This window comes from Mesoplodon bidens, assembly GCF_964165515.1.
Source record: "Mesoplodon bidens genome assembly, chromosome: 1".
Lineage (NCBI taxonomy): Eukaryota > Metazoa > Chordata > Mammalia > Artiodactyla > Ziphiidae > Mesoplodon > Mesoplodon bidens.
In genome coordinates, this window is record NC_138176.1 from 113,450,041 (window position 1) to 113,474,685 (window position 24,645).

General features: G+C 44.1%; 1 protein-coding gene across 2 annotated transcripts in view; it reads right to left on the reverse strand.

Annotated features, from left to right (window-relative positions):
• Window positions 1-5,854: 5,854 nt before the first annotated feature.
• Window positions 5,855-24,645, reverse strand: part of GNG4 (G protein subunit gamma 4) — a 77,965-nt gene continuing 59,174 nt past the window's right edge. For both annotated transcript variants that reach the window (XM_081229623.1, XM_081229622.1), the window contains one exon: window positions 5,855-8,501. In XM_081229623.1, the coding sequence (XP_081085749.1) occupies window positions 8,373-8,501 (129 nt within the window). In that variant the 3' untranslated portion in view covers window positions 5,855-8,372. The remainder of the gene's footprint in view (window positions 8,502-24,645) is intronic.

The following is a 24,645-nucleotide window of genomic DNA, read 5'->3' on the forward strand; positions in this document are numbered from 1 at the left end:
CAGCATCCAGCTGGGGCAGCAGGGGGACCTTCCTCACCAGCCCAGCCTGGCCTACAAGAGCCCTTCCTCCATGCCCTGTGTGACCTGGCATCATACAGCAGGAGTCCAGCCTCTGCTATCTCGGTCCAGTGTGTATTCATTCAAAATTATCAGAGGTAAAAACCAGGAGAAGATAACACAGAAAAATCAGCTCACCACACAAAGACAGCACTACCTGGTCGTAGTTAGAAAGTTCTAGCCATCATAGAGACCCTTAATGGTTTACTGCCTTGGGTGAATACTGTGGTCCCTCAGAGACCCTGAATGTTTTACCAAGCAAATATTTTGACCTCCTTCAGATGAATATTATTATTGCCTTTTTAAATACCAATTCTGAAGTTTGCAAACTTACAGCTATAGGCTTGACCACCTGCTCCATTGGTCATTAGCACAAGGTCCACCTTCCCTGTCTGCCATGAGGCCCCTTCTCCACAAAGCTGTTCCTGGAATGTGAGACTCCTACGTTGTATTTATGTATAAATAAGCCTGGAATTTTGATGTATCAAGGTACTGGAGTATGATGGGTGCTCAGCTACTGGCTGGTAAGTTTTACCTTCTCTCCTTCCTTTGGTGCATCTTTGGTAAATGACAAAGTCTTATTTTAAATACTGAAACTGGTCTTGTTTCCACAATAAATGACAAAGCCTTATTTTAAGTTCTGAAGCCGGTTTTGTTTCCACAATAATAAAAGATATATACAGTCAGTCCCTATTTATTGAGCATGTGTTATGTCCCAGGTAATGCTAAATACTTACGTTATTCCATTGAATTCCTCTGAAATAGGTGTTGCTTGCTCATTTTACTAGATGAGGAAATAAAAGCTCAGAGCAGTGGCAGAGCCAGTTAGTGGCAGATCCAGGATCTGAACCTGAGTTCCTCTGACTCCATGACCCAGGCTCCTTGGCACTCTGTGTGTGTGTGTGTGTGTGTGTGTGTGTGTTTGTCTCCCAAATACCTCCTGGCTCAATCATTATTTGTTGACCAAGTGGGGCCTCTCCTTTCTTCTTGCATTTTCTTGTCCCCATGTAATTTTCACTGCAGCAAGATGTGCTGATGCCGATCTGTACTTATGAGTATAAGAGACCAGGCAGGGCTAAGATGAAACAATAACTTATTTGATCAGAAAACAGGTTTTATACAAGTGGCATCAACTACAAGGCACTGACTTCATAAGGGCAATGGTTTCTTATATTCTGCCTGGGGATTGGTTTCTACATAAAATTGAGTTAAATGAAGTTTAATTTAACTTAAAAACAAAAAGAGAGAATATAACAAATGTAAAAGCTCCAAGTAAATGATGAGAATTTTCCAAATGCTTTGGAAGGAAAAGTCAGAGACCTAGTACTTATGCACACACCTGGCCATGGTAATAATAGGTCACTTTTGTCACAGGAACACTTCAATACCCGCTAACTCCAAACAATGGGCATTAGGCATGAACTAAGCTGACTAATGTTCCCTTCATGCTTCACGGGACAATGTTTCTTTCCTCTTCAAGCTGTTCTTTCATCACTTACCCAGGAGCTGCCCTTCCCTGGCCTGAATTACTACAATTAAACCAGCGTTCAGCTGCACAGCATGAAGGTGGGTTTATAGCGTGCAGGTGCTTTATGGTTTTTAAATGGCCAGAAAACATAATCATACTATAAAGTCAAAAGCATTCTCCCTGGCTTCCAAGTAGCTTTTTTAAAAAAAATGTGGGGTGGAGGATATGAAAACCTTTTGGCTCTTAGACTCCTTGATTTAACTACAGGCGCTATAGCAGTGGTCAGTTAGAAGGACTGATTGGGATTCAAATCCAGTCACTTAGTACCTGTCTGATCTTGGGCAAGTTACTTAATTTGAACTTAGCTTCCTCATTTACATTTGAGGAATAAACATCTCCAGAATGAAGATAATTAATCTTACAACACAATTGTTGTGAGGGTTAGAACGTGAACTCCTTGGCTGGGTATGTTTTTTTCTTTGCAATAAATGATCCACGTGTAAGCACTCAACAAATAACGGTTTCCCTCGCTCCTTCCCTTAGTTACTATTTCAGTGTTTACTGAGGGCTCATCTGCACTGGTTTGCAGCTTATGAGAACCTCTAAGGAGAAGCGCTCAGGGTCACAAAGGGGATTGGTAGTGACTTGCACTCATTCATTGGGATAATACTTATCAGGTGCCCGTCATATGCCAGGTGATATGTTAGGTGCCGGGGATAAAACCTCTGCCTTCGGGCCTCCCTGGTGGCGCAGTGGTTGAGAGTCCGCCTGCTGATGCAGGGGATACGGGTTCGTGCCCCGGTCTGGGAGGATCCCATATGCCACGGAGCGGCTGGGCCCGTGAGCCATGGCCGCTGGGCCTGCGCATCCGGAGCCTGTGCTCCGCAACGGGAGAGGCCACAACAGTGAGAGGCCCACATACCGCAAAAAGAAAAAAAAAAAAAAAAAAAAAAAACCTCTGCCTTCATGGTGTTGACAGCATAGTCAGGGAGGCAGATGGGCACTGAGCGATCATTTGTACAAATGTAAAACTGCAGCAATGACAGATGGCTTCACAGCACAGGAAGAACATATAAACAGATTTGACTTGGTCAGAGAGTTCAGGGAAGGCTTGCACCTTCAGAGTTGAGATCTGAAAAGTAAGTCGACCTGGCCAAGAGAGGAATGAGGAACGTGCTAGGCCAAGGAAGCAGCAGATGCAAAGATCCTGTGGCGGCAGGGAACAGGGCTAGTGAGATACGCTTGAATAACGGCCAGTGTGGATGCAGCACAGGGTTTTGCGGGGAGTGAGGTGTGAAAGTGACTCTGGTGAGAAGTAGGGCCAGAGCTGGTGGGGCCTTGGAGGCCACTCTGTGTCACTGGGGAAATCTCTTTTTTCTTTAAATTTATTTTATTGAAGTATATTTGATTTGCAATGTTGTGTTACTTTCTGCTGTACAGCAAAGTGACTCAGTTATACATATATGTACCTTCTTTTTCATATTCTTATCCATTATGGTTTATCATAGGCTATTGAAGTACAGTTCCCTGTGCTATCCAGTAGGACCTTGTTGTTTATCCATTTTAGAGGTAAGTGGTCACAATAACTCCAGCATTTGGTTAACTACCATGCACGGGCCTGAACATCTTACAAGTCAGTAACTTATTTACAGCTAATGCAGAATCAAGTGTTAAGGGTTTTATTAGAAACTGGATGGGCTGTCAGGTGTTGACCAGTGGGAGTTATCACCGGCTCATCCACACATACCTCCAGAAACACTGAAACTGGGCAGACAGCCAGCTTGTCCTCCACCCTTGCTGCTCTGGCTGTGTGTCCCAGGGAGGGCAGAGTGGCGTGCCCCCGAGAGATGGAGCTGAAGCATGGGGCAGGGTGGAGAGCTTCGTTTGGGTCCTCCATAAAACCTGGTGTCTTCTTGCCACCCTGAAGGGCTGAAGGAGATGGAGGTGTAGGTCAGTTCTGTCTAATCTATGACAACCATGTTCTTCTCAGGTCAAAACACTAGTTGTTTTGTGGTTTTGTTTTTGTTGTTGTTTGGGCCTTGTTGCTCGTCTTGTGGGATCTTAGTTCCCTGATCGGGGGTTGAACCAGGGCCCCACCAGTGAGAGTGCTGAGTCCTGACCACTGGACCTCCAGGGAATTCCCCAAACACTAGTTGTTATCATTAGTTTCATGTCAAATTGGAACAGTCATCAGAACAAAATTCCTTCTGACCTTTGCTTTGCTCCCCTCCCTCGGAGGGAGGCTGCTGACAATTCAGACTCACTGTTGAGTTCCGTGGGCCTGGCGCTCAGAATCAAAGGTAAGACCTGTGGATTCATGTAGCAGGAGTCCCAGCATGAAGCCACTCTGTGATCACCCTGGGATTCAACGTTTCAGAGCTGCAAGAAGGAGAATGCTGAGGCCACCTGGGAGCTGAGAGCCAAGGAGACAGCCCTGGGGGACCTCAGACTCAGTCAGAGGTTTGGAAGGGGGTCCAGTGCCCCCGTAGGTGGGAGCAGAGTTGAGGGAGCCATGTTTGCTTCAGTGTATTTGGGAGACCGGGTTGCATTCAGAAGATGCATCATCACAAAGCCAGCTGGTGCCTGTGGCAGCTCCTTTCCCCAGAGGTGGTGTCTGATAATAGGTTTTTGTGGCCGGCCATTCATTCTAGTGCTCGGAAGGAAGGAGAGGCTCAGGGTAGGTCACCGGCCTCATTGACAGAGGCTGAGCCGAGTGGGAAATCCCAGGAGGATTTCCCACTGTTCTCCCCAAAGACAGAGATTCCACGCACAGTACTCACATGCCCCATTCACGGGCAACCGTCTGCGTTGTGCTGAGAGCTATTCTCTGTCCAGAGAGCTGTGGATTACAAGTATTTCGTATTTCAGAATGTTGTTAAATACACTTAAATGCCCCACTAATGATATTATACCTAAACAGGAGTAAAAAGTTGAGCAAAGTGCCCCCCCAAAAAAGGAAAAAAAATAACCGTAGGATTCTCCATTGCTAGGCACAAAACCAACTTTTTATTGAAGTACAACATCCATACAGAAAAGGGCACAAACCCCAAGTGTACGGCTCGAAGAATTTTCACAAACTAGATACGCCCAGGTGACCAGCAACCCGATCAAGGAACAGAAGGTCCGAGAATTTCCCTTGTGCCCTTCTGGTTACCATCCCCCCAATATCCCTACTTGCAACAGCAGAGGTGAACTTTGCCGGGTTTCACACTTGATATAAGTGGAACCATACAGTACGAACTTGCCTCCTCTCATGAGACTTACATGGTGCTGTGTGGGTGGCTGCAGGAGGACCCCTTCTGTTTGCTGTGTGGGACTTCACTGTGCAAATATACCATAATTTATCCATTCAACACGGGCATCTGGGTACTTTACAGTTCAGGGATTATGAACAGTGCTTCTGTGAACATTCTAGTACATTTCTTTTGGTGAATATACGTACACATTTCTGTTGGGTAGAGGAGTGGAGTTTTTAGGTCATATGATATGTACATTCAACCCAAGCTATTTCACAGAAGAATGAGGAATTTATTGGACGGAGCTTGGCAGCTCACAGAATTGACAGAAAGCTAGAAAGGAGACCTGGGAAGATGGGTGGGGGCCAAGAAACGAAGCAGAAACGGTCTGCTCAGCACTCTGCCATCCCTGGACATTACTACCAGTGGACACACCACCCCTGCAGCCTGCCAATCCTAGACACTTCCCCTGCTGGATCCCTGCCACCCCTGGACCACCAAAGCTCCCATGAAACGAATCTCAACATCCCTTAATTTCTGTGTCACTTGCACCAAGCTCACAATCCCAAGCATGGGAGTCCAAGGAGTTCACCCTGGGTCACTGGCCAGTCTGGTGCTGGAAAAGGGGGTGCACCTGAGAGACAGAGACCTCCCCACTTCAGCATCCACAGTGCTGGGGGCGCTGCATCCCTACATTTATACATAGGGGTGATTTCATGATTTCTCCCTTTAGGAAAAGGGTCAGGTGCTGGACAGCCAAGCTAGAAACACCATATGACAACTGCCCGCTACAGGCAGCTTCATCAGCTCCCGGCGATTGCTAGGGGGGGAGGGGCTCATCCACATGTTTGTGTGTCTCACAGTGGATGTTCACGAACTTGCCTTTAAGGGCAGCAATGAGTTCAGGGAAACGTTAAAAGGGGCAAGCCACACAAAACGCCATAGGTTTGGAAGGAAAAGGTGTAGTAAAAGGACAAAAAGCATCTCATGGAGGGATGCAAGGAAGAGAGGAGGAGAAGGAAAAAGAGGGGAAAAGTGGAGGCAGAATATGGAGGGATGTTGGAAGTGAAAACAAAGGGGAGAAAGTTTGGTGAAGACTGTGGACCACAGAATAAAGAGATCCTGGTCATAAACCAAAATAGAGGAGGACTGGAAGTCCTATTATCACAGACAGCATACAATTCTGCTATAGTTTGAGCACACAGCTTCCTAACAACAGTGCTATTATCAGGGAGCTTTCATGAAACAAAGAATGGGTTTCGACAAAAGAGACAAAGAATAAAAATGTACTAAAACCATTTATGAGGGTAGCAAGTCATTAACTGATCTGAAAATTACATTTGCCCCTTTGTAGGCAGTTTTACATAATTCCTCCAACTGAACCATGGATCTTTGAAGTCATGCGTTCTTCCCTATACTATAGCCTGGCATTGAGCACATTTGTTTTAAATGATAATCAGAGCTTTCATCTATGTAGCACCTCCCTCTGTCCTAGACAGAAAGGCAGGAGGAGTGACTACCCTTATCCCCAATTTGCAGGTTCCAGGCACACAATGGCTTGCCCTACAGTGAAGCCACTGCCAGAGCCAGGAAGGGAGACAGTTTCCAAACAAATGGAACAGGACATACTTGGACAGAGTGCTCTCTGCCCCCTGTGGTTTATATTCCCTTCCTTCATCCGGGGTGGTAGGAGTTTGTCTGAGGTGGGGCTTGCAAGTTTGTCTCAGAAAAATCGAGAGCCACCTAGCCTTCCACGGCAGCAGCACGTTTCATCTTCCATAAGCTGCCAGAATACGGGCCCAACGTGCCTGCTCCTGGTGAAGATGGGAAGAGAAGTGTGCTGCTGAGCGGACCCCAGCAACGATGCTTTGTGGCATGTGGATCAGGTTGTCTGCATGTCTACCTACCTGCCTGCAAACAGGTAGGCCTGGAAGGCAGTGGAGCTCAGGGGCTCAGGTCCCAGTCTTCCGGCTCACGATCTATAACCTCGGGGCAACTACGTGGTCTTTTTGTGCCTCAGTTTCCCTCTCTTTAGAACAGACATACTCTCTCGGCATTTATTTATTGTTGGAGGATTAAATAAATGAATACGTGTGAATGCTCTGGTCAGTGGATGCTACGTGGTGAGCTGCTGCCCCTCACTCACTCCTCTGGGGCAGGGGCCACCCTGGTGAAACCCCACAGGACCCAGTGCTGTGCCCAGAACAGGCCCTTATTTTTTTTTTTTTTCATTTAAGCCTCTTATTATTTTTTTTACAACTTTATTGGAGTATAATTGCTTCACAATGGTGTGTGAGTTTCTGCTTTATAACAAAGTGAATCAGTTATACATATACATATGTTCCCATATCTCTTCCCTCTTGCGTCTCCCTCCCTCCCACCCTCCCTATCCCACCCCTCTAGGTGGTCACAAAGCACCGAGCTGGTCTCCCTGTGCTATGCAGCTGCTTCCCACTAGCTATCTACCTTACGTTTGGTAGTGTATATATGTCCATGCCTCTCTCTCGCTTTGTCACAGCTTACCCTTCCCCCTCCCCATATCCTCAAGTCCATTCTCAAGTAGGTCTGTGTCTTTATTCCTGTTTTACCCCTAGGTTCTTCATGACATTTTTTCCCTCAAATTCCATATATATGTGTTACAGGCCCTTATTATTATTATTATTATTATTATTTGGCCATGCCACACAACTTGTGGGATCTTAGTTCCCCAACCAGGGATTGAACCCGGGCCCCCTGCAGTGGAAACACAGAGTCCTAACCTCTGGACTGCCAGGGAAGTCCCCAGAACAGGTCCTTATTAATGCAGCCCATGCAGAGCAGGAGCCAGAATAGGAGGGAGCGGGATAAGGTGGCATTTGGAGAGAAGATGTGCCCCTGGCCCGCCTGGCTGGCGCACGTAAACAGATGTAATGGTGTGACGTTTAGTTAAGCTCACTCCAGTATCCACCCAACACCTACATTTGTAGGACCACCTCCAAAGGGATCAATGACAATCAGTGGGAAACAGGGGTCTGGACCCTCCATCAGGGGCTGGGCCACAAGGCCCCAGGATGACCCACGTTTAGAAAACCATCCGATGATGTAGGTTATTTCTTCTTTAAATAGGATGACAGAAAAGCAGGAAATAGAGAACTTCCAGAACTGCTCTCTCCAGGAAGAGAGATGGAAACTTTACCCATGTACTTCAGTTGGTCAAAATGATCTAATTTGACGCTGAATGATCACGAATGGGGGACTGTTTTCTCTTCTCAATAAATTATCCACTTCTCAATAAATTATCCACTGAAATGTATACACTTGACCTATGTAAACTTGGGAATTGATGTTAAAAAATTTAAGCCTTTAAACCCATACTTATTTTTACTTGGCACATTTGTTATTTGGCTACAAAAATGTCTATTTCCTTTTCTAATAATGAAAATAACATGAAAATGAAAAGAAAAAGTGAAATAGAATGCAGTGAAGAAAACCAATGAAAAGAGGAGACAGGCCTGGGCAATCCTGGTTGGGCGGGGGTGGGTGTGGGCAGAGCTCCCTAAAGCTATGAGCATGCACGGTCTCTACAAGGGATTTTACGGACAGAAAAGGAGACGTTTTCATAGCAAACGGAGTCAGAGGATGGTACAAAAGAACTTCTTCTCTCGGAAGGGGTTTTCTGACGCAGGCACTGGAATGATGAGAGGGTCCTCCCGCACGTGAGCTTCACAGTATGCCAGGAGGTCCGCTGCTGCCTGGGAGACCTGGTGGGGGGGGGGACACAGCACAGGTGCAGGGTTAGAGGCTGTTTCACGGTGGGTCCGAGGCAGAGGTGTCCATTTGGAGAGTGGACAAGCCCAAGGACAGGCTGTGTCGTGTGCACCACCAAGGACAAGGCCATTCCATGGCCTGCAGAGTGGACTTGTGCAAACCCAGAGGAGACAGGTTTTGAAACATGCTTCCAAGGAAATGTGATAGAGAAGAACAAACATGACTCCATATTGGATCTGTTCTTTTAGCTCTAACCCCTGTGCTCTGTTGCCTGTGCTTAGTCATGCTGGCTCTGCACCTTCTGTAAAAGAATGTTGCCTATAGCCTGAAATATACAGGAGAGCCTATTCTCAAAGCTCTGACCTTTAAAGGTAAAACACCTTTCCATTCATATAGAGATAAAAAGTTGCAGAACAGAGGAAACAGTTGTCTTGTTGGAGGTTTATAGGAACACCGTGACCTGCCCTATGGGGACAGGTGCAAAAACAAAAGATTCCTACATGAAAAGTCTGCAACAACCAGCCACACCCCCGCCCCTTTAGTATAAAAGAAGCCTGAATTCTCACTCCAGGGAAGATGGTTCTTTGGGACAGTAGTCCACCATCTTCTTGGTCTGCTGGCTTTCTGAATAAAGTCACCTTCCATGCCCCAACACCTCATCTCTCGATTTATTGGCCTGTTGTGCATCGAGCAGTACAAACGTAGGCTAGGTAACACAAAGAGATGTTGCCTGGGGCTTCCCTGGTGGCGCAGTGGTTGAGAGTCCGCCTGCCGACGCAGGGGACGCGGGTTCGTGCCCCGGTCCAGGAAGATCCCACGTGTTGCGGAGCAGCTGGGCCTGTAAGCCATGGCCACTGAGCCTGTGCGTCCGGAGCCTGTGCTCCGCAACGGGAGAGGCCACAACAGTGAGAGGCCCGCGTACCACAAAAAAAAAAAAAAAAAAAAAAAAAGAGAGATGTCACCTGTTGGTAGAGTAGATCAATACCGAGAGAGGAATGAGGGGCCAGCAGGAAGGTCCAGACAGCCTCGTCCTCCTCTCAACTGAGGGATATGTGGAAGCTCCAGGCCAGTAGCCTCCCCATTACTCTGCAAAATCATTTCTAGACAGATAAAGCCGAGTACTGGCTCAAGCCAAGCCAGTGCGACTGTAGTTATTATTGTCATTGTTTTATTGCAATCCACTCTCACGACCAACCCAGCCACTTACTCCTCCTCGACAGAACACAGATCATAAGCACATGTTGAACTTGGAACGGCCACTCCCCTGAGGAGACAGCTGCTCCTGACCACAACACCCTTTCCATTTTCCTCCCAGGCTTCTCTGAAGCCTCCTGACACCTGGCAACTGTGGACCAAACTATCCCCCAGCTCAACTCCAGGAGTTCCAGGGGAGGAGTTGCTGGGAGAAGGCTAGGTGCCGAGAAGGATTCGCCAAGAGGAAGCTCATCTTGCCCGTGGTCTGTGTCACGTGTCTGGCAAACGAGTGGACTGTGAATTAACATCCTGCCCATTAGCTTGTGCTTATTAGAGGCTATAGGCCAGGGTAAGGATATAGCAGGCAAAGTTAATCCTTTTTGTACATTCAATGTCTAAATCTTCTCCAGAATGAAAAAACACTCTACAAGTGAATGAAAAATGTTTGAAAGTCCAAGTACGTACAAGCCATACACCTTCCATCAGGTTTTAAAAACTGGCCCATCTTCCAAAATTTTACAGAAATTCTTCTTCTGATTTCCAGCCCAGACCTACCTATTTTAGCAGTGCCTGGAATCCTACAAATAATTCCAGTAGAGATATGTAATGAATTTTTCCTTTGAATGAAACAACTAGAAGTTGAGCCGACAAGTCAACCTAAATCCTGACAAAGTCTACATCTGTTGGGAGTGTGGAATGGAGCATCAGGCTTCCCCATTCATCTCTGCCCCCAAGATGGCTGTGTGACCTTGGGTAAGTAACTCAAACTCTCTGAGCTTTAGTTTCTTCATTTGTAAAACTGGGTGAGTTAGAAATCTCCAAGATCCTGTTTACTCTAAACAGTCTATAATTCGAGCTCTAATAGCACCACAGCAATATTTTAGATCCTAAATAAATGGATGTTGGGGGGTTGAATGAGAGTGAAGTTTGCAGTGATTTACAGGACACACATACAGGAATCTCCCACGTGAGGCCACAAATATAGGCCTGCAGGGGGCCTGTGAAGCCATCTCAAGGGACTAGAGCACATGAGCAGGGAAGCTGACTCTGAAGCCCACAAAGCTGTGATGGACACACAAGAGAACCAGAATCACAGAGTGAGTGCGTGGGCATGGAGCCGAGAGATGGTGCTCGGCACACAGCACGCTTACTTCCACCTTCTGATCCAAAGCCAAGTGCTCTCCCCGACTGCCTTAGTCACGATCCCCTACTCTCCATTCCAGTTTTCTCCCAGGGCCCAGAGAGGCATGGGGTCTTCTCTGTGGCCACCATGTTAGGGTGACCACGGAAGTCATCCAGTGGCTTCTCTGGCAACCACTGCGAACTGGTCTGCACTGCTGCCCAGGCCAGCACACACAAGAGGGCGGCAGTCTTGGGACTTTCTTCCCCTAACAGCCACCTGTCCTCTTAGCTCTGACTTCAGTGAGCTCTTCCAGATGGTTCATTTAAGAATGTCTTAACATCCCCTCTCTAGTTTTCTAGTTTTCATTTTCCCCATCTATTTCATTTTTGGGAACATGCTTCCATTTGTTCTGAATTCTCTATAAACCTTATCATCTCATCTGGGAAGTATTTACTGAGTGTCCATCTTTTAGCTAGTTGACAGGGCATAGGGGGAAAAATAAGGCAGGATTTCTGTCCTCTAAAGATCTAACTGAGAAGACTAAAAAATTATAAAGTCACTAGAATAATCAGTATGTGCTAAAACATCACAGGAGAATAGCTGCACACCACTGCAGGGCCATGAACAAGGGCAGGGAGACAGGGGTGTCTGAGTACCCCATCCACGTCCACACAGGGGCGATTACCTTGGTCAACCTGCCTCCTTTATCCAGAGGCTGGTCCCAGCCATCTGAACCCAGAAACACGATTTTCTGGCATGCCAAGAATGGCTCATCTCCTGTGGCAGATCCATATTAAACAAGTTCAAGAGACAGCTGTATAAAACCATTAATAAAAACAATAGCTAACATTTACTGAGTGTTTATTATGTTCCAGGCCCTGTGCTAAATGCACCATCCTATGTATGACCTCATTTAATTCTTCTAAGTACTATTCTTAAAGCCACTTTACAGATGAGGAAACTGATGCAGGAAAGTTAAGAAATTTGCCCAAGGTCATACAACTAGTAAGAGAGAGGACCAGAACTTGAAGCTAAGCAGTCTGGCCCCAGAAGCTAAATGCTGCAGCAGCTGCCTGATCAACTGCTCAAGAAAACTTTAACTGTAAGGTGGCCTAGAAAGTTCTCGTCTGCTGGGCCAGCACACTCTCCTTGTAGACCAGCTACCTGGGAACTCACGTGACCAGTAGGAGAAGAGTCTTGCAACTAAAGTTTCTTAGGTCATTTGTTTAATTCAGGGACAGTCTTGCCAAGGAAACCCTAACAGGTGAGTGTCCTCAGCTGGGACTGGCTTTCTCTCCCCGTGCCCTAGGGAGTGACTGGATGGACGCTGCCAATGTCACCCTGAGACTCCTCCCTCTAGGCTGTGACCTACGTTACATGCTGTTACAGAATTAAACAAGGATGCTATTACACTGAGTTGTCTCTAATTCCTTAGTAGACTTCGTAAACTAACCAAAACCAAGAAGCCTGAGAATTTGAGAAAGTGAAACTTAAGACCAATCACAAACAGCCAGCTAGGTCTTCCCACCTAAGACAACCGCTTAAGCTATACCTAACAGCTGCTTTGCTTCAGCATCTTCTCTATAAACACCTTGCCCTATGCCTGTCGGTGGACGGCTAACTACCTTTGGTTTGGCGTTGCCAGATTCGACTCCACGTATGCCTAAATAAACTCTTCAAAAATTTTAGTGCGTCTCAGTTTACCTATTAACAACACGATCCATCTGGTCCGAAGGTGGCTTGCTAACAACCAATCCCAACATTACAGCTTCCTTCCCCTTGATCAGTTTACATGTTCAGATGCTTGTCAACATCCATCCATCGTGGGTGGATTTGACGAGTATAATTTCCCGGGAGCAACCGCAAGGGGGCGCTGCATCGCCAACCATCAGGCCAGGACATGGGAGGAGAGGGTTCAAAAAAATGCGGCGTTGGGGGACGCCCGCGGAGGCGAGATGGGGTTGGGTCTCCTTCCGGTCTCACAGCTGTGTATTTGCTCCCCTTCCAGCCAACCGTGTTGTTAATGTCTGCCCTCGCTAGCTCCAAGCAGGTCTAATTTAGGGATTTTTCTGTCACCTCCAAAGGTGACACTGCACTTGATGCCACAATTTTTCTTTCAAGAAAACAAGCTGTTCTTAGATTGCCTCCTTTTGTTGTTGTTGTTGTTATTTTAGGATCACAGATGTGTTTGCTTAGTTATAACTGCACGCCTCTGGATTGCAGAGTTCCATCCGTGCACCTGTACAACAGGAATGAAATTGGAATCAAGTCAGTATTAGTGCCCAGTAATTGGCGCCCAGTTTAAGACCAAATGTGTGGGTCTGGGTTGGCTCCACACAATATTAGCTTCCTAGATGCACTCAGATTATTGAGAACACTGTACAGTACGGTATACGAACATGTAAGTCATCTTACAACAAAAGAGAGTTTTCCACCTTTTTCTACCTTCGCTATCAGCTTTATTTCATGCAGTGTCTAAGGTCCCTTTCTTCCTGTACAGCCAAAGTATCTTGGATAACCCCTGAAGTTTGTTGTAATGGGATCTGAAAAGATACATACATGTAATGAACACCTTTATAGGGTTTTAAAAAATATTTATTTATATAGGTTTAAAAAAATTACTTATTTATTTATTTATTTTTGAGTGCATCGGGTCTTCATTGCTGTGCGCGGGCTTTCTCTAGTTGCGGCGAGCAGGGGCTACTCTTCATTGTAGTGCGCGGGCTTGTCCTTGCAGTGGCTTCTTTTGATGTGCAGCACAGGCTCTAGGCTCACGGGCTTCAGTAGTTGTGGCTCGCGGGCTCAGTAGTTGTGGCTTGCGGGCCCTAGAGCGCAGGCTCAGTAATTGTGGCTCACGGGGTGGGGGGTTGCTCTGCGGTATGTGGGATCTTCCCGGACCAGGGTTCGAACCCATGTCCCCTGCATTGGTAGGCTGATTCTTAACCCCTGAGCCACCAGGGAAGTCCCATAATGAACATCTTAATGAGCCTTCCACATGAAAGGTGACATCCTAACACACAGTTTAGTATCCAGGCATTAATTAACCTAAATCTGCTCCTTAGATTGAAAGAGAGGGTTTCCTTAATCAGCCCTAGATTGATTTTTATGGTTGAAAGTTTCCTTCAGTGCATATAAAATATGGCTTGCAGACTTCACCATATCCCAGAAACATCTGCCATCTTTGAAACATAAAATAGACGATTCACTTTCAAAAGGAAAATTTTATTCTGGTTGGAAATGTGAAACTCCCTTACTGTTTATGCTTTCTCATCAAGCCTGAAGTCTGCTCTGCCTAAAGGCCTCTGTTATGAAATGCCCAGAGAATTTTTGCCTCCTCTCCTTATACTGAAGTTACAAGATAACAGATGTTGAAAAGAATCAGCAGCCTGGGAACAACTGTGGAATTTTACCATTACATTGCAGAATAAAAGAGGTGATTGAAACAGCCCAAGTTAGCACATAATCCCGTTAGTTGCACTATAATTACAAGCTTCAATGATGGGGAGAAAATGTTGCAATTACTAAATCACATTCCTGGACAAGGCAGATGACATAATTACTATTCTGGCTGTGACACCCACTGCATTTATCCTTTGCATCTAAAGGGGAGCGACTCACACCTATTTCTCAGCAGTCCTGGTCCATTTAACAATACTACTTGGAATCAACTACAATCATCCTTGATGGCTCTGCCTGTTCCTCCCTCCACCCCAAGAAAACAAAGCAGGATTACAGTCAAGGGCACAGCCAGGTTGCAGCCCCCATTGTGCAATGGTATCTTTCACAAGGTCAAACTTGGTACACACTCCAACAGAAAAAATCATACACCGTTTATCCCTAGTAGAATCCTGAGGACATCACAGGTTTATGCCTCACCTCTAAGTCCTGAGCTAACACTACAGGGTGAATCCTTGTGAATTTTTTCTTTCTTCTAATGCTGGAGAGTACTTGAGATCAACATACCAGTTTTCAAGGGCATTCTCAAGATACTTCCAAATTATTATGCTATGGGCTGAATGTGTCTGTCCTCCCACCATCCCCCAAATTCACATGTTGAAGCCTAAATCTCCAATTGGAGGTGGGGCTTTTGGTAGGTAATTAGGTCATGAGGGTTGAACCCTCATGAATGGGACTGAGACAGGCCTGGGACCTGGGACCCTTTGCTGAATGTTTGCACCTGGACAAACGTCTCCCCAAGCAACAGAGAAACTATAAGGGACTAAAAATAACTGTACAAAGTACAGTTAGGGAAAATTATGGACTAAAAGATACAAAAAGACCAAAAACCCAACTGCCACTTCTGCAGAGCCGGGAGCAGAAAAAAGGGTGTCAGGAGCAAAAGCAGGGTACTTGCACATGCTCCCTGCACACAGCACTACCAAGGGGTGGGCAAACCACCTAAGCGCCCCTCCAGCCCGACCCCTGGACCTGCCCCTACCCTCACCCCATATAAGTAACAAGCTCACCCCCTGCCTCAGGGAGCAAGCAAGCAAGCAAGCAAGCAAGGGAACCTGTTACTTGCTCTCACCCCCATCCCCCAGTTGCAGCAGGGCCCCCAATAAAGCCTTGCCTGAATTTCTTGTCTGGCCTCTGATCAATTTCTATTGATTAAGGAGGCCAAGAACCCTGGTCGGTAACAGGATTAGTGCCCTTATGAGAGACATGAGAGAGAATCTCTCTCTCTCTCCCTTCCATGTGAGATCATAGCAAGAAGGTGGCCATCTGTAAGTCAGGAAGAGAGCCCTCACCAGAATCTGACCATGCTGGCACCCTGGTCTCAGACTTCCCAGCCTACAGAGCTGTGCAAAATGAATTTCTGCTGTTTAAGCTACCTAGTCTATGGTATTGTTGTAGCAGACATTTGGCTTCCAGTGGTTCCCAGCAACTATTTTGTATTGACCCAGATCAATAAAGATAATTCTCAATCATTGGGTTCTAGGCCACAAATAGCATCTAGTTGGGAGTAAGGTTATTCCCAGAGGAAACCAGAGGGGGTGGGAGGTACGTGTGAATAAATGAATAATATAACAGAGAGTCCCTCTCTGAATTCTAAAGTCAAATGTCCAGAATAGAGGATTAGCTGCTGTTTCCTATCACCAGCATAAAGGTTTTTTTCCACATCAAAAGTTGACTGCACATTAAGAGGTAATTCTAAGATGCTTGAAAGAGAGTTTAATATCTCCAAGTTAATCTAAGTGTAAAAGCTTGTCATTATATGGTCTTCACCACCAGAACCGCAAAGCTCTCAGCTTGTTTAGAATGACTGACCCAGGTCTACCCTGGACCTTGACTTAACCAAACACTGCCAACAGGTTGCTATGTGTCCTGTATGACTCTGACCACCTCTTAGCTTTGATATATCTCAATTTCCCACAAAGGAAGCCATAATTCAGTCATTTTGCAAGTTCGCCAAAAGAGTAATTTATTTGGTGACAGAAACTAGTGAGTCACTCAAGAGGTTTCTGGGGCTGATGTAGGGGTGAAAGATGAACATAACAAGCGGGTTCTAGCTCTAGGGATTCTAGAAAGCAACAGCATCTCTTAGAGAGGAAGCATGGGGTTGTGAGTCAAAAAGCAATGTCCCTGACAGAGCTGCGCTCAGCACTGCTGAGCTGTGTCATCCGGGCACTCAGTTTCCACTCCTGTAAACGGGAATAGCAATACCTGGTGGTTTGTGGCTAAATGATATAACAGATGCTATTATACATACAGTGTGTTATTATTTCATTATTCACTTGGCTACTTTCTGGTAGGGTGGGAAGGGTGTCTGAGCCATAGACATGAAGTCATTTCTCAGAAATGATCAGGGCAATTTGATGCCTGTGGTGCCTCCACCCAAAATGTCCTCTTGAAGTGGGATGCACTCTTCACGTTCTTTTTTTTTTTTTTAATAACTTTATTTATTTATTTTTGGTTGCATTGCATCTTCGTTGCTGCACGTAGGCTTTTCTCTAGTTGTGTCGCACGGGGGCTACTCTTCGTTGCTGCACGTGGGCTTCTCATTGCAGTGGCTTCTCTTGTTGCGGAGCTCGGGCTCTAGGCACGCGGGCTTCAGTAGCTGTGGCACGTGGGCTCAGTAGTTGTGGCGCACGGGCTTAGTTGCTCCACAGCATGTGGGATCCTCCCGGATCAGGGCTTGAACCCGTGTTCCCTGCATTGGCAGGCGGATTCTTAACCACTGCACCACCAGGGAAGTCCTTCATGTTCTTGTTCTACTCTCACATTCTATTCTCTGATTTAATTCAAAGATTCCTTTCCTTTTATCTGATACCTGTTCTAGAAGTGCTCATTCGTATCCCCCTTTTTAAATTTTATTTCTAAATTTGATCGTAGAAAGCTATCATCTGAATCATTTAATTTCTAAAGGTCTGGGTGAGGATTATAAATGCTTCTGGCAGAGGAAGGGAAAATGAACAAAAGGGTTAAACCTAAATTGTTAAACTAGCAGAAGCTGGAGCGAGAAAGGTTTGCTACAGAGTTCAGACGAGACCTATTGAAAAGGCAAAATCTATTAGCACTGCCTCTAGACTTTTGGCAGGTCATGTGACATAATTTATATTTATTTTCTTTTAGAAATGCCATTCTTTCCACCTTAATATCATCTATCATCTTAATTACATCCCTTTCCTGGATTTCGCCAGACCCTTTTAATCATCCATCTATGACCTATCAGAACATAACGATCTCCCCAATTTTGCTCTTTCTCACTTGCTCACAGGGAATACCATGATATTTGAGCCTCATTCTTCTCTTGTTTGAACAACTACTGACTTTGGCTTCAGAATTTTGTGCTTTGGCTTCAGAAACTTAATCGTGCATGTTTTATCTTCTGGAAAAATAAAACCATAAAAAACACATTTTGTTCTTTCCAAAGAATTCACAAACTGGCAGCACAGCCACACCTCTTAGGAAGTGCTAGAAAAACATAAGAATAATATGCATTAAAGACATATCTGTTAGAAGAATTATGAGGAAAGAGCCCTGGTTCAAATACTAATGTGAGGGACTTCCCGGTGGCGCAGTGGTTAAGAATCCACCTGCCAACACAGGGGACACGGGTTCGAGCCCTGGCCCGGGAAGATCCCACATGCCGCAGAGCAACTAAGCCCATCCGCCACAACTACTGAGCCTGCGCTCTAGAGCCCGCGAGCCACAACTACTGAAGCCCGCACACCACAACTACTGAGCCTGCGTGCCACAATTACTGAAGCCCGTGTGCCTAGAGCCCGTGCTCCGCAACAAGAGAAGCCACGGCAATGAGAAGCCCGCACACCGCAACGAAGGGTAGTTGCCGCAACTAGAGAAAGCTCACGTGCAGCAACGAAGACCCAACGCAGCCAAAAATAAATAAATAAATAAATTTATTTTAAAAATAAACAAACAAATGTGAAGCAAGAGTCATTGATGCCGAAAGGGCTGTGTCGGCAAATTTCCGGACACTTACCATTTGACTTCACCAAACAGCTCTGGGTTATCCAGGCTGTTGGAGAGAACCATTAGTAGTACAAAGACAATCCCAAGCGAATTCACACTAAAATTTGGAATATCATTTATGATTTCTATGCCGTGTGTTTACTTAAAAATATGGTCAGATTTTACATTTGGCTGTTAATACCTAAGGAATAGGGAGGAAGACAGAGACTGTACACGAAATGAACAATGCACGTGAAGATAACTGAATTTGTTTAACTTAACTGACAGTAGTTAAAAAAAAAAAAGAAAGAAAACACTCCTGGGTTCGAAATACAAGTGGCTTAGGCTGATGGTGCGGTGGTGAGATCCTGCGTGGAAAGAACAGGAGTCCCTGTTTCTGTTTCCTGCACTGTGTGGTCACCTCATGTGGCACCCCCTGCCCCCTTCAGAGGAGGGAGTAATTGAGTCCTCGAGGGGGGGAGTGGTGACACTTTGTTGCCTTTATTACAATAATAATCCTTATTTGTTGGTAAAATTACTCCAAAAGTAGAAAGACAGAAATAAAAATCAATGGAAACCCTGCCATTAGAGGGAACATTTTGGTGAACATCTTTGCAGACATCTTTCTTTCCGTCTTTGTACATACAATCTCACATGCTGCTCTGCAATATGCTTTTCACTCAGTACACACAGATGTACATCATTTAATGATGCTATAGTATAGCACTGTCTATATATAACTTATGTGAAATAAAATTCATATTTTATGGCAAGACAAGAAAAACTTAGACATAAAAAATTTTCTCTGCCATTTGGCCGCCTCTCTCCCGACACTGTGCACTGTGTATGTGCATTTTGCATCACACAAACCTCCCCTTCCACAGAAATACCTCGCAACCATAAAGTGCAACATTCTCCTAGCATCAACAAGACAACACCTTAAAAGATTACGTACCTTCTTGATCTTGTAAGGGGTCACATGACCCACCACTTTGTACCTGCAGATCCGTATTATGCAAACTGTCAATAATCCATCATTTGATGTACAGCCCTCTGTCTCAAAAAACATATAACTCTGCTTTGACTTGTAAAGGGTGGGACAGTTCTCAGAGCTTTCTGAGATGCTCTTCCCGGGTTATAATCCTCAATTTGGTTCCAATAAAAATGTCCATTTCTTTCTTAGATCGACTGATTAATTTTTCATCGACACTATTTAACCAATCCCTATTGATGGACAAAAATACAATTTTTGACATTATAACAGTGCTCTGATGAAATTCTTACTGTCCTTTATTATTTATGAGATTCTCCTTTGGGTATATTCCTAGAAGTGAGAATGCTGGGTCAGAGTGTGAACAATGAATATTTTGACACATATTCCAAACTACCCTTTGGGAAGATGGTACCAGTTTCCACTCCAGCTATCAAAACAACTGCTCACTTCCTTTAACAGTTGATGGATGACATTGGATTTCAGCAAAAATTAAAAACATCAATAGCCTGGATCTCTGTTGTTGTTGTTTTTTTTCAAGTGGATCTCAGTGTTTTTTGGAGGCACAATTCTTATATTATTTTTGAAGGTAAATGTCTCTTCATATATTTGACCCTTTACATCTCTCCTTTTAAAATTGCCTATTCATGCTGTTTGTGCTTTTTTTTTAAGAAAAGGGGGCTCTTTTTTATCTTATTGATTTTTCAGAGAAATTAAATTTAAAGAAATTAACCTTTGGTTATTCAGGTGGCAAATATTTTTCTTAATTTGTTAATTGGGAGATTTTTACCATATAGAATTTTTTTTTAATCCAGCCAAAAGTTTTACTTAATGAACTGTGGATTTTGTAACATGGTTGGCCTTCCCAAACTCACATTATAAAAATACTTGCTCCTATTTTCCTAGTATTTTTATGCTTCTATTTGTTATATTTAAATCTCTGACTGAAGTTATGAACTGAAATGTGTTTCCCCAAACTCAGAGGTTGAAGCCATACCCCCGTAAAAATTAATAAAGGGAAGCCTCATTAAAATGGAGCGAGGAGGCCAGCAGGGGGAGCTCTCATGAAGTCACGAAGTACCACTCAAGTCAATTACTGGAAGCATTGTCAATTTCAAACCCCAACAGAAGAACCAGCAACAGGAAAAGACTCCTCAATTACAAGCCCCAACAGGACATCTCCTACAAGAAATCAACTACGTCAGCAAACTCGGCCAATGAGAAACTGTTGGCACCCTGAACTCTCACTTTTCTCCAAAGGACTTCCATTCAAAACAACCCACCCAGCGTCCTCCTTTTTCTCTATAAAATAACATTCCTCTCCTTTGTTTGTTGGACTTGCCTATAGTTTTTGCTGTAGCATGCCTGTCCTGAATTTCAAGTCTATTAAGTACTATTCCCAAATAAACCCATCTTTGCTGGTAAAATAGCTGACTTTTCTTTTTAAGGACAACACCCCCGATGTAACTGTATTCGGAAGGCTTTCACAGAGATACAGTCGGTCCTCTGTATTCATGGGTTCTGTGTCAGCGGATTCAACCAAACACGGATGGAAAATGTTCAAAAAAAAAAATCCAGAAAGTTCCAACAAGCAAAACTTGAATTTGCTGCACACCAGCAACTTTACACAGCATTTATGTTGTATTTACAACTGTTTACATAGCATTTCCATTGTATTAAATATTATAAGTAATCTAGAGATGATTTAAAGTATATGGGAGGATGTGTGTAGGTTATATGCAAATACTACACCATTTTATATAAGGGACTTGAGCATCCTTGGATTTTGGTATCTGAGGAGGGTCCTGGAACCAGTACCTTACTGGGGATACCAAGGGATGACTGTAATTCAGGCTAGCTGAGGTCATACGGGTGGGACCCCAATCCAGTAGGATTGAGTGTGTTTATAAGAAGAGGAAGAGAATCTAGAAGCCTCTGTCTTGACATGAGCACAGAGGAAAGGCTGTGTGAGGACACAGTGTGAAGGCAGCTGTCTGCAACCGAAGGAGAGAGGCCTCACCAGACAACCCTGCTGGCACCTTAACCTTGGACTTGGAGCCTCCACAATTGCGAGAACACACATTTCTATCATTTAAGCCACACAGTCTGTGGTATTCTGTTATGGCAGCCCTAGCAGATGAATACAATCCATCTGATATTTATCTGGATAAAATTAGTGGTGTATGCAGCTTTATTTTCCAAAGTGCTAGCCATTTCCAGCAACACTTATTAATACTGTTCTCTACTGCTTTGAGATGCCATCTGGATTGTATTTCAAATTCCCAATACACTTAGGTCTATTTAGGGACTTCCTATTCTTTTCCATTGATTTGTCTATTCCTAAAGTAGTATCATAAATCTTTAAGTACTATGATTTTATAATAAACTTTAATACCTAGTAGGAATATTCTACATATCTTCCTCCTCAAATATATACACTTTTTTTTAAAACTTCCTGGATACCCTTACATTTATTTATCTAATTAAAATTTACAATAATTTTAAGTTTGCTTTCTTCAAAAACAGTGATAGAATTACTCCTTTTTCAAGCTGAATAATATTCTGCTGTGTGGATATACAGACATATCTTGTTTATTGTGCTTCACTTTATTGCATTTCATAGATATTGCATTTTTTTTATAAATTGAAGATTTATGACAACCATGCATTGTCAGATGATGGTTAGCAATTTTTAGCAATAAAGTATTTTTAAATTAAGATATGTGACATTTCTTTTAGACAGTGATATATTGCACACTTAATAGACTACAGTATAGTGTAACCATAACTTTTATATGCACTGGGAAACCAAAAAATTTGTGTGACTCACTTTGTTGAGATATGGGCTTTATTGTGGTGACCTGAATCAAACCTGCAGTGTCTCCAAGGTATGCCTGTATACAGTTTGTTTATCCATTAATCTGCTGATGGATACTTAGGTTGCTTCTGCCTTTTAGCGTTTCTGAATAATGCTGCTATGAACTGGGTGTACATATCTGTCTCAAAGAGCCTGATTTCAGTTATTTGGGATGTATACTCAGAAGTGGAGTCGATAGATCCTATAAGTAATTCTTTAAAAAAATTTTTTTGAGGAACTGCCATACTGCTTTTCACAGTGGCTGCACCATTTACATTGCTGGCAATAGCGCACGAAGGTTCCAATTTCTCCACATCCTCATCAACACTTGTTTTTTTCTGTTTTGGTGATAGTAGCCATCCTGATGGGTGTGAGGTGATGAAAAAGGTTTTTAACACCAAATGCTGATATTTTAGTCCCATCTTTCCTGTGGTAGGTCTTGTTGCTACTGTCAGAACCCATAAAATGCAAGCGGGAGCCCAAAGATACAGCTGGAAGGACTCCACCAAAGGCTTACATGGAGAATACTCTGAAGCTTGGTGGAAAAAGGCTTCTGTATCTTGAAGAAACAAATGACCAGACATTTGGGCGTCCAGTAGCAGTGACCAGTGCAGTCAAAAGGGATACTGAGGCCGAGTGGACCTTAGCTGTTGCCTCACCAATGAACATGGGGCTTTTGATGTCCTGAAGAGCTCTTCACTGGGCTAGGCACAGGCTCTTCAGAGGGCCCACCCTGCAAGTCCAGTTCCTTTAAGAGGCTGAGCTTTCAGTTGAAGGATCCTTGTCCAGAAGATCTGTAGGGCAGATGACATTGAAGCAGTCCTAGCAGCTCAGCACAAAGTTAGAGACCTCACAAGGCAAGAGTGGACACCCGCCCCAAAGCAGGGCCTTTGTTTCATAGCCCTGATCAAAAAGTATGCCTGCAGGTGTTGTGTTGTTTCTTTGTGATATCTGAGCCAGTGTAGTTGCAGATTTCCTACCCCTTTTTGGTAGGAATGAAGCCTATGATACACAGATGGCCTCACCTGACCCTGATTCTCTGCTATTGATTTAGGCTGTTCTAAGCCAGTCCACCCTTCAGTGTGACCTGCTATGACCCAAGTAGTGTGTGGGATCCCAAGACAAGATGACAGCCCCCACTCAAAGGAATTCCTGATCTAGTGGGAACTTCACCAGAAACTTTCTTACATAATATAATAATAAATATCACCACATGTAAATGATCACAAAATATGCACATCTGTTTTCTCCTTTTGTGAAATGCAACTGTACAAAATGAAATAATTTTGCTAAAGAAAAGAAGCATGTGTTTGCATTATATTTAACTTTCTGCCTAATTGAGAATATATTTATGTTCCTAGGACACATGTGACCACTTGGTTGGGTGGCAAATTCTTTGCAGAATTTTACAATTTTTACCGAATTTTAGGCTGCCATCTTCTGAACTGAGGTGCAATGTTGTCCAGACTGATATTTCTACCCTTTGTGGGGGGGTGGGCAATGTAGTGTAATGATAATCAAGGATCTGGGTTGGTATCCTCAGTTCATCACATAACAACTGTGAGCCTCGGTTTTCCTGTCTTGAGGACTGGGGTACCAGTAGCACCAACATCTGAGGTCTGGCGTGAGGATTCAAGCATCTGGCACGTGTTAAGTCAGGTGTACTTGTCCTAAATGATCGCTTCCCCTGCCTGTATACCTGATGTGCTCTTTCTTTTGAGGTTAAGTAACCTCAGCTGTATGTGTGTTTCATGGTTGATCATTTTCTATTGCATTCTTTCCTGGACTATGACGAGCTGTTTGGATCTGCAGGTTCAAATCTTCCTTTGTTTAATGAAACCTTTTAATATTCTATCCTTAGGAGTATTTTCTATTCCATTTCTTCTCTCTGCTGAGAACATCAGTATCCAAATGTTGGAATGCTGTTGTCAGTCTTCATTTCTGTCATCCTCTCTCTAGCTGCTTTGATCTGACTCTTTGTCTTTTTCTTTTGCTTACTGTGAGAGTTTCTTAAGCCTGTCCTCCATGTCATTAATTTGGTTTTCTGTAGCATGTGTTATACTCTTTGCTCCTTCTTTTTATTTTATTTTTTAATTGAAGTATAGTTGATTTATAATGTTGTGTTAGTTTCAGGTGTACAGCAATGTAATTCAGTTATACATACATTTATATCTGTTTTTTTTCAGATTCTTTTCCCTTATAGGTTATTACAAAATATTGAGTATAGTTCCCTGTACTATACAGTAGGTCCTTGTTGGTTATCTATTTTATATACAGTAGTGTGTATCTATTAATCCCAAACCCCTAATTTATCCCTCCCTTGCTCCTTTCCCCTTTGGTAAACATAAGTTTGTTTTCTACGTCTGTGGGCCTATTTCTGTTTTGTATATAAGTTTATCTGTATCTTTTTTTTTTTTTTTTTTTTTTTTTTGTGGTACGCGGGCCTCTCACTGCTGTGGCCTCTACCGTTGCGGAGCACAGGCTCGGGAGCGCAGGCTCAGCAGCCACGGCTCACGGGCCCAGCCGCTCTGCAGCATGTGGGATCTTCCTGGACCGGGG